The sequence below is a fragment of the Eretmochelys imbricata genome, chromosome 11, assembly GCF_965152235.1.
Source record: "Eretmochelys imbricata isolate rEreImb1 chromosome 11, rEreImb1.hap1, whole genome shotgun sequence".
Taxonomy (NCBI): Eukaryota; Metazoa; Chordata; order Testudines; family Cheloniidae; genus Eretmochelys; species Eretmochelys imbricata.
The window spans coordinates 10070621-10086740 of NC_135582.1; the positions used below are offsets into that span (position 1 = coordinate 10070621).

A 16120-nucleotide genomic window follows, 5' to 3' on the forward strand; every position below is an offset into this window, starting at 1 on the left:
CCACCTGCCTGTGCAGGGTTATATATCCTATATATTTCCTAAAGCTTTCTTCAGTCTCACTTTAAATGCCTCAAGCAAATGGTCTTTCACACTTCTTTTGGGAGACTCTTGCAGGATCAAAGAGATCTCACCATTAAGATATTTTCTCTGCTATTCAGTCTATTTGATTTCACCCTGTTATATCTAAAGACACAGTTCTACCCCCTTTCATTAACATCCAAGTATCGCAAAGTGCCGTACTAATTTCACAGAGGTTCTCTCTGAGAAACCAGGCCACAATGAGGTGAGTGTTATTTGTATTTGTTAAAATTGCTCTTAGCTCCTCTTTCAAAGCCTAAACTGTCACTGCTACCAATGCTCTTAATTTCCCTGGGGAGCCAGTTTATTCAATGCAATATTTTGTGTTCAAAACCAGCAGGGCCCAAGTGAGCTTTCTTTGGCTGTTCCTTTCAAGCTACCCTTTGCATACTGGAAAGTGAAAGAGGAGACCAGACTAAACTCTCTCATCCAGAGGGCTCCATGGCTCAGCCATTTTATGACGTCAAAGGTCATGGATTTGAATCCTGCCAAGCAAATAAAAAATGCAGTGGCATTCAAATACCAAGGGTTAGAGATGTGGTATGAGAACTTAGATAGAACCGAAGCGGGCAGAGGAGTAATCTTCCACCCCATCTTTATCCTGTTGTAAAAGTGTAGCCTGCTATTGGGGTGGATCAGTGCTAGGTCCCTCAGCCCCTTGTAACGATAAAAAATACCTCACAGGGGTAGGGTGGCTAGAAAAATGTAATATTTTAACTATATAGACTGGCAGTGAAGATTATTAGCTAACTGAAATGGATAGCTAGAGATAAAAATAGAGATATGGACTTAATAGCCCTGGCGCTGTTTACCGTTAACCAAAGAAGTGAACTATGCAGAAAGTATCTGACTAAAGGTTCCTTGGTCCTAGATAACCCGTTCACTAATAATATGCAGGCTAGATTGGCTGGCACTGACAAGGCCTAAACCTTCTGTAGGGGCCAAATCCAGGAGGTCAGTGAACAGTCCAGCTCTTCACTTTCTTCACTTCACTGCAGAGGCCAGAGACCAAAGCACCTTCCCCGCACAGACTGCAGTAGCCTCCGTGACTCCTCTGAGGGTAGCAATGGTTGGTGAAGCCACATAGTAGCAGATCCGCTGGTACCACCCTGACTGTTCCCTTTGTCCCCCAAGCACCCACTTTGCATGAGTGTGTAAGGAACCCCCTGTGTGAGCTCCCCCAGTCCTGTCCCAGCCTCACCTACCACAGCAGTTTTCTGTTGCATCATGGGACCAAGGACAAGGATCTGAGTTGGAGAAGGGGTGAGGCAAAGCAAGGCCTTCTCCCAAGGGCTTGAGTTAACGCTCTCCCCCGCCCCCTTTAGCTTTGTTACATTGGGGCCAGGTAGTTGAGAATCAAGGGACTGCAACCATCTGTCTGTCGGGAACTCAGGCCCATATCTTTAATTATATTTAGGTGCCTAACTCCCATGGCAGTTAGGTGCCTAAATACTTTTGAGGATTAGGGCTTGATCCTCCACTATGTACTGAGGCCCAAATTGGCTTGCCCCAGGTCACACAGATAGTCCCTTCCAGAGCCCGCTAGAGCTGCCAAGCCCCCCTTCAGTGCTGAATCACAAGGCCATCCACCCTTTCACTAGTATAACCTAGCTCCCTATGTACATTCTTTGCTGTGCTTTGTAGATTACATTGCTGTGTCTGAGTGGGGAAAAAAGCCTCCTAGACACTACAGTTTAGGAGCATTTCTCATAAAGGAAAATGTTAGTGCCTTGCATTGACCAGTTAGTTCAAAATGTGCCTTTCTGGATGCCCTGGGCCTGAACTGACTTTTCCAAAGTGTCTAAGTGACATAGACCCCATTGAGAGCCAAATGAGACAGACACTTGGGAAAATTTCCTCCTCCGTGCACATCTTCACGCTCTGTTTTGTATTGAAGAGAGCTGGTCGCACACACACTGAACAACTTCATTTGTGAAGACCTTGGAGAAAATCAACTTTCCCAGTGTAATTCCACCAGCTCCAGTGCCCAGAGGTCTTTCCAGTTACATGGTGAAAAATCCAGAGGATTCCAGTACCACTTTTTGGTTAGCATCTGGAAGAGCTTTTAATTCATGCTCTGAGCCAACCGGAAGCATCTACAGAACGCTGATATATGGAGGGACCTGACCCTCTGAGGTGAGATGTTCAGCATCTCAGAAGAAGGCACTCAGCATCTTAATTGGGCCCAACATGTGATTCATGGTTTGACTTTTACAGAGGCAGAAATATATACCTTTCATGTGTGTGTATGGCTCTGCCTGAGGAGCGGAGGGGAATGAGACATAGAAGAAACCCTATTTGTCTCCCCTGTGCCTGGTGTGGGAGGGGGGCTACACACACACAGGGCAAATGTGACTTCTGTTGGCTGACCCCAACCCTATACCCCCTGTGCATCCCATTGGACATATGGCAAAAGCTAGCATGGCCAGCAAGCGTGAGGAGGGATCACTCTTAGCAGGAGGTTCCCCCTACTAAGCTGATCAAAATTAACATGGAAATACTTGATCCTTACCATTGCTAAAGCATGAATCAGACAGAGGGTAGCTCACAAAAGCTTATGCTCTAATAAATTTGTTAGTCTCTAAGGTGCCACAAGTACTCCTTTTCTTTTTACAGAGGGTGTGTTGCCCTAAGTGACTGGAAAGAAGAATGATTTGATTGAATTCTTTTTACGGGGTTTATTAATAACTGAATATTGCACTGTTGACTCTCACCAGGGGACCTATCCTCAGGCCCTTTCTTCCTCACAGGAGTTTCACTGGGCCTGCATAATTTGCTTTGCAGAATAGATCCTATTTGTTTGGGGCTGGTTAAATCGTCACAACACTCAGTTTCATTATTCTTAGCTTCTCCTCCCAGATCCTCCAGCAGATCAGTCTCTCTCACACATTCTTTCATTTGTGCTGTCATTACAAGCTCCTCAAAATGCATAGGTTTCTGTTTCTATTTAGGAAAAAAAAAAGCCAGGACGTGGGAACAAATGACAAGCTGTCAAGCGCTGCCAAATTGGATTGAATTAGGTGACAGTGAATCTGAATCAAGCTACTTGTTCTGAATAAGTAAACACTTTCCCCCTCCAACTTCCTGACAGATACAGAGCAGCAGTTTTTCCACCAAAATGCCAAGAGACCCGAAGTGCTTTTCAGTAACATGAACTGATTTGTGTGAGCCTATGCCATCACCTAAAAGCAAGCTGGTTTGCCTGCTTTTAGCTTGCATTTTATGCACCATGTGTCAATATTAACCCAGCCCTCCGAACAAGAGAATTGATAGTGTTCCATTTGCAAATCCAGTGCTGTGCTTTGTCCATGAAACTGATGTTGCCTTATCTCATTTTAGGCCTACGAAAGGAACAAATTCTTTTCAGTCTTCTATCTAGCTATTAATGCGGGAAGTTTGATCTCCACATTTGTTACTCCTGTATTGAAAGGTCAGTGTTGACTGAGAATGAACCACTAAATTGCCTGCACTGTGACTGTTCTGCTGTGGATGGTCAGGATCTCATGATGATTGACTGTCCGAGATTACGTTATCTTCTGAGCGACCAGTGGGTTGTATTTACGCCTTGTTAATCCTGCTGTAGCTGCATAACAGGTTTATGGAAACTAGCAGAAGAGTCAGACATACCATGCTACAAGCTGCATTAATTTTCTTTAAAGCCAGCCTGAGACATAGAATCAAAAATTTAGAGCTGGAGAAGACCCATCAGGCCATCTCCCTGCCAATGTGGGATTGGCATGTTCTGCGGCCCGTAGGTAACACATTGATAATGACTGATCTGACCCTACTCCTTGTAGGCTTTAATTCTGGGTTACTTTAGCAGGGCTGCCTAGGGCTCCAATTCTGCAAACTGACCCCTGCTCTCATGCCAGAGCCCCACTTGCTTCAGTGGGACTCTGGACAGGCCTAAGGGTCAACCTGCATGGATCAGGTTGCAGATCATGGCCTAGAGTGGCTTGTCTTGAGGACCCGCACAGGGCCTATGTCCCACTTAAGGCCTATTTTGCATTCCACCCACTGTGCAGAACCCATTTTTGTTCTGACTCTTGCAGCACTTACTTCATTGTATTTCAGTGCCTGAACACCTCAGTGGTTGGCACTCTACAAATAGGGCCCTACCAAATTTACGGCCATGAAAAACGTGTCACGGACCGTGAAATCTGGTCTCCCACCATGAAATCTGGTCTTTTGTGTGCTTTTACCCTATACTGTACAGCTTTCGCAGGGGAGACCAGTGTTTCTCAAATCGGGGGTCCTGACCTAAAAGGGAGTTGCAGGGGGTCACAAGGTTATTTCAGGGGGGTGCGGTATTGCCCCCTTTACTTCTGTGCTGCCTACAGAGCGAGGCATCCGGACAGCGGCGGCTGTTGGCCAGGGGCCCAGCTCTGAAGGCAGCGCTGCCACCAGCAGCAGTGCAGAAGCAACCCCCCCCCACCCCAATAATCCTGAGACACCCCCCCCCCCAGTGACTTTTGGGTCAGAACCCCTACAATGACAACACTGTGAAATTTCAGATGTAAATAGCTGAAACCATGAGATTTACGATTTTTAAAATCCTATGACTATGAAATTGGCCAAAATGGACTGTGAATTTGGTAGGGCCCTACCTATAAATATCCAAACATACAGAGAAGAGGGCAGTGCCCCGTAAACTGAGGTACCTGGCACATTCAACAGCGTTTTTTTCTCTGACATCTTCCAGAAGGTTTTCTTCTGAGTGATTATTTTAATATCCTGCTTGTTTCCTGGAGCTAGAGGTGTGTGTGTCCACTGTATTTGTGCCAAAGCACACAGCAAAAGACAAACTACATCTCTCTCTCTCTCACACACACACCTGTGTTAACATTTTGGTGCTAAGAGGCTGTTGCTAAATTTGTTCTGTGGGTGGATGAAAATCCAGTTCCCTTAAAACTTTTACTCTATGTCAGTGCAGTGGAACATCAAACCAATAACCACACCAAACTGGAGGGTGAGAGTAGAAAGGGAGGTTTAGGTTTTAAAATTATTTTCTGCAATTCCTGGAGGAGAGAGAGAGAAGCAATTCCTTTGAAACTTGGCAGCTCCATGTGAAACATGGCAAAATCCAACCGTTTCTGCCCATGCTGTATGTCAGAAGTTAAATGTACATGTTAAAGTGTCACTGTTTGGTTTATTGGATTTCAGCTAATTCTTTGGAAAGTGGCCAGATAAATGATAGACACACAGTACTCTGAAACTGACCGTGTCTTTGCATATGAATAATACAAAGTAATGACTGGAGGTTTCGCTAGACGGTTTCCTGTTTTGCTTTAGCTATGTGGGTTTTTAAACCACATTTATTTACTACTACTGAGTGTATGAATAGCAGTAGTTTCTAACCACTGGAATGCAGACCATATTACTGGATTTCTGTTTGGGACTGGCTCTCCAGGCACCCACAGGAATGGAGCTGTGCTGGGTCATGGTACAACCCTGTGCTATGTTCCCACACTGTACTGTAGCTTGAACTGCTCCAATCCCCATTCTCACAATGCTACTTTCATTATGAGTTATCACAGGACTGGGGTTTGGAGCAGGCTATTTCCCTGGGGGCCAGGGGGGACACAAGTCAATAGGATACAGAGGGCCTTGGTTCATACAGCTGAAATCTTAGGGTCTGATTCTGTGATCTCACTTAGCCTGGTGTACCAATGGCTTCACACTAGCTACTCCTGATTACAGTGATGGAAGTGAGATAAGATGCCTCCAAATGGTGGAGAACCACTGTACTGATTACCCAGGCCCATTAAAATACGGAGAGACTGCTGAATTGGAATTAATTTGCAAACTGGATACAATTAACTAAGGCTTGAATAAAGACTGGGAATGGATGTGTCATTACACAAAGTAAAACTATTTCCCCTTAAAGAAAAGGAGTACTTGTGGCACCTTAGAGACTAACCAATTTATTTGAGCATGAGCTTTCGTGAGCTACAGCTTACTTCACCCTTGTTTATTTCCCTTCCTATTGTTCTTGTAAACTGCTGGAAATGGCCCACCTTGATTATCACTACAAAAGGTCCTCCCCAACCCCCACCCCGCTCTCCTGCTGGTAATAGCTCACCTCTCCTGATCACTCTTGTTACAGTGTGTAACACCCATTGTTTCATGTTCTCTGTGTATATAAAACCTCCTCACTGTATTTCCCACTGCATTCATCCGATGAAGTGAGCTGTAGTTCATGAAAGCTTACACTCAGATAAATTGGTTAGCCTCTAAGGTGCCACAAGTCCTCCTTTTCTTTTTAAAAATGATCAGTTTCTTGTACGTAGAACTTTTTTTACCCACTCAAGGGGCCCTCCCCTGCTTCCCCTTAGCCTGCTGCTACTCACTCCTTTAAGTGGTAGCACTCTCTGCCCCATGCAGCATCTGTTACTGCTCATCACCATACCGTGGTGAGGACTGGCCCCTTTCACCGTTGCTGTAGTTGGAAGAGGTTGCGGTTCCAGCCCTGCTTCCAAACTGCCACCATCAGTGGAGCCCCAGGGCACTTGTTTTATGTGGGTTCGGTGCCCAATGTCAAAACCTGCGGCAGAGGTGGAGAGCTGAGAGAGGCGACTGCTTCAGCAGAGGTCGCAGTGGAGGCATCAGGGTGGGGAGCATGGTTGAATTTAAACATGGTGAAATGAGATGCTTTTATGACGTTATCTTTTAGGGGATGTGAAATGCTTTGGAGGAGATTGCTATGCCTTGGCTTTCGGTGTCCCAGCAGCACTCATGGTTATAGCCCTGGGTAAGTGGAAACAATCACAATGCTTAGAATGTTGCATTCAGGGTGTTTAGAGTGTTGCTGTCCACTCTCACTGCCCAGTACACCTTCTCTCCCCCCCCGCCCCCTCCACAGAGAACAAATGAAGTGTCGAAGCCCCCGCACAGAACCCCACTGGCAGGACAATCCACATCTCCTTCTGTTCCTCTGATCCCCCTATGCAAGGGGTTGCCTTGCCACCTGTTGTCACTTTCACAGGAGGGGCCTGGCTATGTCCTATAAGACAGCAGTTCAGAACAACAGTGGAAAACATCCTGAAATATATCAGCGGCTGTCACATCATGGCCTTTCTGCAGCATGTGCCATGTTGTGACAGTTGGCTGCTGATGCTGTGAGGTGTGTCTGAAAATATGATGGCCTCACATGATTCTGCTTCGAGAGGCTGCAAAGCAAATGTCCCAGTGCGGTGGTTTGCAACATTGTCCTTGAGCAAGTTTGGTCTCTGGGGCCTGCACAATTTGCAGTCCTAGGTCTCTCAGTTCAGGGCAATTGCATCTGGATTTCCCCCTCGTGGTCCACCAAGGGCACTCACTCTAGGCTGCTGACTCCTCAGCTGTCACCAGTCTTGGGTGGAGACCTGTGTCTCTCTCCCTCCTGACCTGGGGTTTTTCCAGGTTGCACAGTTCCCTGCCTACACTGAGATATCTCCAGCAAGCCAGGCTGCCTAAACAGTCTATACTATTTAGGTGGTGTCTGTACTTTTCTTTCTTTCTGAAGTCTATGAACAGTGGAATTGCCAGCTGTTATAAATTAGCACTTAGCTCTTTCTAAGCAAGCACATTTATTCTTGAGGTGAAAGCATTTCAGCGAAAACATAGATCTAAAAAAAGTTCCTAGATGCTTACCAGAGGTCACCCCATCAGTCTTATGGGGTCTCTGTAGGCCAAAGTTCTTCCAACCCTTCCCAAGAAAGATTGGGGGCCCCCTTGGACAGAAGGTCTTGTCTGTCTGCTGGATCAGAAACAAAGCTCTGAGTTAGTTTAAACTCAGGCTGTTTATCCAAAGATCCTTTCTTTGTCTGGACTCTGGAGAATCCAGTCTGAACCAGTAGATGCGAGCCTCTCCAGGGTGGTAGGTCTTTGGGGATGTTACAACCTGAGTGAATTTGCCAACCCCCCACCACACACACTGTTCTTAGTTCCTGGAAGGGCTGCAGTCACCCTCCCACAGGGAACGACATACAGTCCCTGGCCCACAATGATACGTACACTTCGTACAGTAAGATAGTCCAAACATATTTCAGGAAATTACCATATCTGTCACAGTAGGCTCCCCAGTGTGTGGGATGGAAGCTTATCACAGTGCTTCTACCTCAAACTCACACAGTTTGCAGCTCAGGGCATCTCAACTTTATACCCACAGGGGATTTAACCGAGACTAGATAAACTGCCGTAATTCTGAGCTGTCTTGCTTTGGTTGGCTGTAATTGCCCACGCAATTACTGTTCTAGCCTATTATGTTACAGTAATAATACTGTACATTCCTATTCCTCAGTCTCAGGCACTAGCTGTAATTACACAGCTTCCCAAATCTCACACTTTCTCCCCACTATCATATTGTCTACATATTCCTCTTATAGGCCTTATAAAATAGCAAATACTGGCTGCGTTTCTGTTGCCATTTCTCAGTGACCAACAGAAACACCGACTTGTTTGTTTCACTATTAAAATTGTTAACTACTATTGAGAACAAGACCCATTCATCCCCCTTATTATGCTGCACTCAAGAATTTTCATCGCTGCATTGTGTGAGTTCTCTTTCAGATTGTTAGTTTAATTAACAGTCCAAGGGGTCATGCAGTTTTCAAAAAATATTGGCTTAGCCGTAACATCAGTGACCTGGAAATTCGCTCTTCCAGAGATAATGGACGTGGCATCTTTCTGGACAGCCTCCAGCAAACAGAACAGAACAGGACACTAGAAAAGGATAATAAGCCAACGATGAATGTTACAGCAATTGATTTCAAAGAGTGCATGGTCACTCACTCTGAGAAGCCTCCCATTTTCCCACATGGTTTGTTCCTATCAGGTTAAGACAGTACTGGATGTTTCCTACACAAGTATATGCCAAGTATTTCTAGCAGGGTATCAGTACCTGGGGAAAACTGACTTGCAAAAATTGTACAGTATCATGGCACAAATTGACTATAAATCTATTTTCTGCTGTGGTTCTACTACAGCATTCACAGCATGCTGACAAAATGTCAAAATAAATGGGGTCCAGGGTCCTGCCGCAACATGTTAGGACACTGAATATACACTCCTTACAAGGGAAAGCTGGAAATCATAGAACCATAGGGTGAGAAGGGACCACAAGGGTCATCTAGCTTAACCCCCTGACAAGCTGCATTACATGTGTTGTTTAGTGGCTAGAGCAGGGGATTAGAAATCAAGACTCCATGCGTTTCAGAATCTGTGACTCTGCACAAGTCTTTTAGGCTTTTAGCCATTTCTGTGCTTCATTTTACACATCTGTAAAAGGGAGATCCAGCTCACCATTAAAATTGTCAGCATTTTGCCAATGCATGTAATTAAGGTAACCTTGGTATTTGAGATACTTCATCCTGAATATCCCCATCTCAGACAAACACTTTAGGAAGCCTGCTCTGCTGTGCATATATCTGGTGCTTGGGAAGAAGGATTTGGCAGGGAAAGGTCTTTCAAATTGTCCATCCCATCATACTCATAGCTGATCTCTGTGAACTCCAGTGGGCACCACTGAACAATTTTACCAGAGGTTGCGGTGGATTCTGCATCACCGACAATTTTTAAATCCAGATTGGATTTTTTTGAAAAGATATGCTCTTGGAATTGTTTGGGGGATGTTCAATGGCCTGTGTTATCTAGGAGGCCAGACTAGATGATCACAGTGTTCTCTTTCGGCCTTGGAATCGATGAAAAAACAACTTGGATTGACTGATCATGCTAGAAATGGACTTGAGATGCAAAATTTGGATGCAGTTTTACATCTGGATTCCACTCGCCAGAGTTCTAGGTGTTCATAACTGGGGTGGTTTTTTTTTTGGCCCAGCCTGTTTTGCAGATAAGGGCCAAATGCAACATTTAGATCTGGATCGAATTTCAGATTGCAACCCCCAGGTTTAGGGTAGAGTGGCCACTCCTCCATTCCCAGAATACCAGACATTCCGGAACTTCCAGGAGTGGCATGGGCTGTGTATGCACCATGTGGGTGCCATTTTGAAGAGCAGGCTTCTCCACTCCTGACAGTGTGACCTCTCATGCACACGCTGGTGGTCGCGGAGCAGTATGCTCTTCACAGTGGTGTCCACCCATTTGATACTGGACAAAACTGCATCCAGTTTTATCTCCTTACTGGACGGGCAACAAACCAACCAAAGAGAGGACTGTCCAGTTTAAAACTGGATGAATGGCCTGCCTAGTTCATGGCTGTTTATAATTTTGCCTCAGACCATGTAAAGTGGGGGTTCTTTTCAAAGGCGTTCTTTTCATAGGAGTTTGGTGCCCCATTGATCTCCAAGGGGGATTGGGTGCCAAACTGCCCTGTGAGCCCTTGAAAATCTCCCTATATACGGTGTGTGCCACTGAATACATCTAAATGACACGTTATATTCACAGTCTGGGTGAGGGGAGGTGCATGGATGCTTATGTGTTTGTTTTATGCTATATATACCCTGGGTCCAATCCTGCTGCGAGTGCAACTCCCATTGAAGTCACTGGGAGTTCTCTGCGCAGGAGGAGGCTCACAGCCATGTGGCACTGGGAAGAATTCCCGATTTGGATTCTAATGTTTTACAGTTGTGTTTATTTCTGGAAGTGGAATGTACAAAAAAACTCCACCACGAGGGAACGTCTTACTCGAAGTTTGCCAGTGCATTGAGGTGAGCTTGTTTCTGTCCCATCATTTTTATGCACAGTTCACAGGTTGTAGCATTGTAAAAGCACATTTTCATTGGGGTAAGTGTTGTACCTTTTTACTATAATAATGTAATCTGGAGATATCTGGGAGCCAGGAACTCCTGGGTTCTGCTCTCGGTGGTGCCACTGATGAGATGTGAGGAAGGGGAACTCATTTGGGGATAGATTTTTGACACCCTTCCTCATGCTGAATGATGCCTTACTCGACAAGACATTCCCCTGAGGTCAGTGGGGTGACTTGCAAAGTAAGGATGGTAGAATCTGACCCTTACGCTCTCTGAGAGGAAACTCTGAAAAGTCATAGAGTTGTCGAATCACAGGTTCATTTTTCTTTTTGATGTTCTGTAACTTTTTTCTAAAGCTGATTAGTTCAGCAGAGAGCAGTAGTACACATATTCCCCCACCAAGCTCAGCTTGGTTTTGTTATGGTAGCAGTCACCAGTGCACGATAACACACCATTTTACTAGTTCTTTTTCCTGGAATGCAAGCAGTGTACAGTCTTTGAAGAAATGCTGTATTGTTAGTTTTGCCATATAGTTTCTATCTGCGGGAGCTGTTACTGTTAAGGAAAAGTTAGCACATGTGACTCCATTTTGGTTTGGGGCCCACCATTGCCTAAAAGCAAGCACATCATGCACCAGGAGGAGTGTTCCTTAGATACTGCATTCCTGTGAAAATCCTCCCCCTTGTCTCCAGCCTGCCTTGACTCCCGGTATCTGTTCTTTGTCTGTCCCTGACTCCCTATCTCCTGGCCTTTGATGTGAGTCCTCCCATCCTGGTAATAAAAGTTACTGATGCACCAAGCAGGGATGGGTGGTAGATAAGAAAAGGGTTTGTTTATTGGCTAAGGTTTCCGATGCACGAGGGCAACATGCTTTGCTAAGAGGTATATAACCTTTGTATAATCTGTATTCGGGGTCCCCTCCTGGCTAGCAGGGAGCACCACGCTCGAGCGTAATAAACTTAGTGTTTTTTGGGAACTCTGCAGTTGTGGACTTTGTTCATGTGTCTCAGCCTAGATTCAAACTGTGCATGTCCTATCAGGTATAATTCGCAGCAGTTGTGTGCGTGACCTATCAGGTATAATTCGCAGCAGTTTTGTGCGTGTCCTATCAGGTATAATTCGCAGCAGTTTTGTGCGTGTCCTATCAGGTATAATTCGCAGCAGTTTTGTGTGTGACCTATCAGGTATAATTCGCAGCAGTTTTGTGTGTGACCTATCAGGTATAATTCGCAGCAGTTTTGTGTGTGACCTATCAGGTATAATTCGCAGCAGTTTTGTGCGTGACCTATCAGGTATAATTCGCAGCAGTTTTGTGTGTGACCTATCAGGTATAATTCGCAGCAGTTGTGTGCGTGACCTATCAGGTATAATTCGCAGCAGTTGTGTGCGTGACCTATCAGGTATAATTCGCAGCAGTTGTGTGCGTGACCTATCAGGTATAATTCGCAGCAGTTGTGTGCGTGACCTATCAGGTATAATTCGCAGCAGTTGTGTGCGTGACCTATCAGGTATAATTTGCAGCAGTTGTGTGCGTGACCTATCAGGTATAATTCGCAGCAGTTGTGTGCGTGACCTATCAGGTATAATTCGTAACATTACAAACAGCAAGCATTTTCCGTCTGCCTTAATGTCTCTAACTGGAGTCAATCCTTGAGCCAGAGTTGATTCCTGGGAACGGGCCATTGGTTTGTCAAGGACTGCTGTATACAGTGTAAATAAACAAATCACACGTAGAAAATACCGACTTGTCCTCCGATGGGAAACCAAGCTGCAAGGCCCTGAAATCAGCTACTGCTCGAGAAAGGAACAACAGCATTAATCTACAAACAGGCCTGCAGAAAAACAGAGGAATGAAAATTCTGGCTGTGTCTACACTAGCACTTTTGTCAGTAAAACTTTTGTTGGTCAGGGGTGTGAAAAAAAACACACCTCTGCCTGACATAAGTTACACCCACAGAAGCACCGGTGTGGACAGTGCTGTCAGTGGGAGACACTCTTGCGCCGCTCACTGGGGGGTGGTTTAGTTATTCGGACAGGAGATCTCTCTCCCATCGACACAGAGCGGCTATGCAGGAGACCTTACAGCAGCACAGCTGCACTGGTACATCTGTGCCACTCTAAGGTCTGTAGTGTAGACATAGCCTCTGGCTGTGAAGTTGCTGTAAATAATGAGGCATTTATTCCTTCCGGCCAATGGTCAATTCAAACTGTGCTTTTTAGAAAAGAAAACTAAATGAAGTGATGTTTAGTGAATTTCAAATAAGAAGGTTTTTCCTGTGACTGGTTTTAAAACAAGTAGGAAATGTTTTTGGTGACTGGTGTCACCTTTGCCTTTGAGAGATAAGAATAGAATGTAGCTGACCCAATTAATCAGAGCAGCATCAAAAGAGGCTTCCCTGAGAGAATCACTCACAAAGAGCCTATCCTGCAACCCCTCAATTCCCACTGACTTCAGTTGTGAGCATCCCTCAGGAGATGCCAGAGACTCCCAGTACTGGTCCCAAAGTAAAGAGATCAGGGGGAAAAATACAGGGATAATTAAAACGAGGAAGGGATTCAGAGGTTCGTTTGGTGGGAGAGCCAATGGATGGGAGCAGGGCATGAAGAGGGATAATACCCAAATGTATAATACTGAGGGGAAGGGCAGATCTGGTGATGGAGCGAGCATTTGAAGGGAGGGGGTGCAGGAAGATGCAGGTAGATATTTTGAGGTCAGCAAAATAGAGTGACTTCATGTGTTATGTTTCCACATGCAAAGGACAACCATATCAGTTTGATTTAGAAAAACTGCAAAGCAAGAAAAGTCTCCATGGGAGAGAGAGCACATTGTGTGTGTCTCCTGTATAACATGCAGCATCGACTTTGCCTGGCAAAAAGGCAGCTGCCCCTGCAGTCAGAAGACTCCTAGGGACATAGAGGCACAGAACAAAGAAAACAAGTTTGCATAGGTTTCCGAGTGGTAGCCGTGTTAGTCTGTATAAGCAAAAACAACGAGGAGTCCTTGTGGCACCTTAGAGACTAAGGTTTTTTACTGAAGGTAAAATATCCATTCCAATCAACATACCACACAGACTATGGTGAGAGATTGTGCCACACGATCTCAAAGAAACTGCAGAACTACGTGATCAACACCCTAAATACTTTTGTTAATCTCTAAGGTGCCACAAGGACTCCAAGGTTGCATCGTTTCTGTGGCTGCGTAGACCATACTATGGAGGTTTGAGAATGATGAGGGGAGTTTTGATCTGGGAATTCTACGTGGATTGGGGGGATGAAAGATGGGATAAGGGAGATGGTCTAACTGGTTGAAATACACTTAAGTTACCCCTGTTATTCATTTGTTCTTTCCTCTAGTTTGCTATTAGAAACCGGCTGAAAAATTTCTACAAACAGGTTCCGAAGAGGGAACACTGGTTAGATTGGGCATCAGAAAAATACTCAGTAAGTGATGACTTACATGTAAGTGACCGAGTGTCTGGTTCTGTGATCTGGCATGGGCTGTGTGGTGCCTTGGGTTCTTGGGCTGTAATAGGGTAACCTTAAAGGGACACCTTGTGTCAAGCTGTGTGTCTGAGCCTTTGAGCAATCACCAGTGCAGATGAATTTCCCCGTACACTGAAATTAACACTGAAATTTCCCCTTACACTGAAATTAATTAACATTAGTGAACTTCAAGATGTAAAACAAATGCAACACTAAAAAGCCATGCTGCACTGAGCACTACACAGCATCTCCAGTACATGAGTATCTCATAGGGCCTATGTATATAAATACTGTATATATTTGATTGTCTCTCCCCCCAGCCTCTCTTTATTACTTGCCTTCCTAAACTCTAAACTCCTTAGGACCTGGACCATGTCTACCTCTGTGTAAGTACAATGGGACTTTGATTCTGACTGGAGTCTCTAGGCTCTCTGTAATGCAAATAGTGGGAGTAGCATGTATAAGTATGATAAATATTTGACACACCATTCCTTGGAGTTAATTAGGGACCCTCACACATGGGGACTGAAATTGTTGTTCCACCCCCCATTTTATCTTTCTGCTTGTTTCTCTTAATAGAAGCAACAGATCAATGAGATTAAAATGGTGACACGAGTTCTCTTCCTGTTTATCCCACTGCCAATGTTCTGGGCCCTCTTTGATCAACAGGTAAAGTATAACAAATTACAGACATGGTTATTGAGCCAGGTTCTGATCTTGGTTATGTCAATGTCAATCTGGGGTAACTCCATGGACATCACAGTGCATTGAGGGCATCAGAGGTCTCATCTCAACACTAGATATCTGCTTGCCTTGATGAGGCAGCACCTGCCATTCATGGTCATCTGGCCTTCAGTCTCCTCCTTGGTTTCTAGGATGGGGTGGGAGCCAGAGGTGGTTGAAAAGAAGGTGCCATGCCTATAAATAGTAGAAAAAGAGGGCTGAGAGAAAAGGGAAGCAGAGGTGGGAGAAACAAGCAGAAGAGATACTGGGAGAATGAGTGAAGGAAGAGGAAGAGAAGAAAGCCCTTCCAGCACTCACTTCTCCTCTGTTCCCTTATTCTCCCATCCCTCTGAGCACACCAGGGTATTTACAATGGTCTGTTTTGTCTTTAGGGATCTAGATGGACTCTGCAAGCTAGCAGAATGAATGCAGACTTTGTAAGTACTTAAGATTATTAGGGATTATAAAACTAGTAGTAACCCTGGCTTTTTGAAATTAATTGTTCACAATAGTTAAACCTGCTGCTTTACAACCTTGTAAGAGTTTATGGATTAGAAAAAAATGTTGTAGATGTACATACCAGAATTCATAATGATCATGAAACATTATGGAAAGAAGTGAGGTCTAGGGAACTAGGCCCAGCCCTGTGAGCTAGGACTACCTGAGTTCTACTTCTGTGACCTTGAGCAAGTCACTTAACTTCTCTCCCGCAGGTGTAAAATATGGGGATGTTGTGAGAATCAATTAGATAATATCCATAAAATCCTTTGAAGATGTAAATTGCAAATAGAACAGCATGCAGTCAAGTATGAATGCGTGTAAACTGGCTGGGTAAGGATTTTTTCACACAAGGCCTCATTTACAGATGTGTATGCAGTGCTTAATTTGTAATGAAAGAGGTGCCAGGGATCAAGCAATTAGGTGTCAAAGCTCAAACAATTTTTTTACTTTCATAACTGATGCAGCAATCTCAGATGGGCCGGAGCTATGAACTGCTAAACCAAGAGGTGCCGGGACTCAACCCCAGCAAGCCCTGAGACAAATTAAGCACTGCATGTGTGTCTTAATAGGCCATCCAGATCTTAAATGTGGACACTCAGATCAGTATTTAGGCATGTAAATGGCCACTTTCTTTGTGTAAATTCGGA

At 44.8% G+C, this 16120-nt stretch overlaps 1 protein-coding gene across 1 annotated transcript in view; it reads left to right on the forward strand.

Moving 5' to 3' along the window:
• The window catches only part of SLC15A2 (solute carrier family 15 member 2), a 60599-nt gene that overhangs the window by 16303 nt on the left and 28176 nt on the right, over positions 1-16120 (forward strand). The window contains 6 exon segments of the mRNA XM_077830100.1: positions 3418-3508; positions 6752-6829; positions 10642-10724; positions 14121-14207; positions 14829-14918; positions 15365-15409. Of these exon segments, the coding sequence (XP_077686226.1) occupies positions 3418-3508; positions 6752-6829; positions 10642-10724; positions 14121-14207; positions 14829-14918; positions 15365-15409 (474 nt within the window).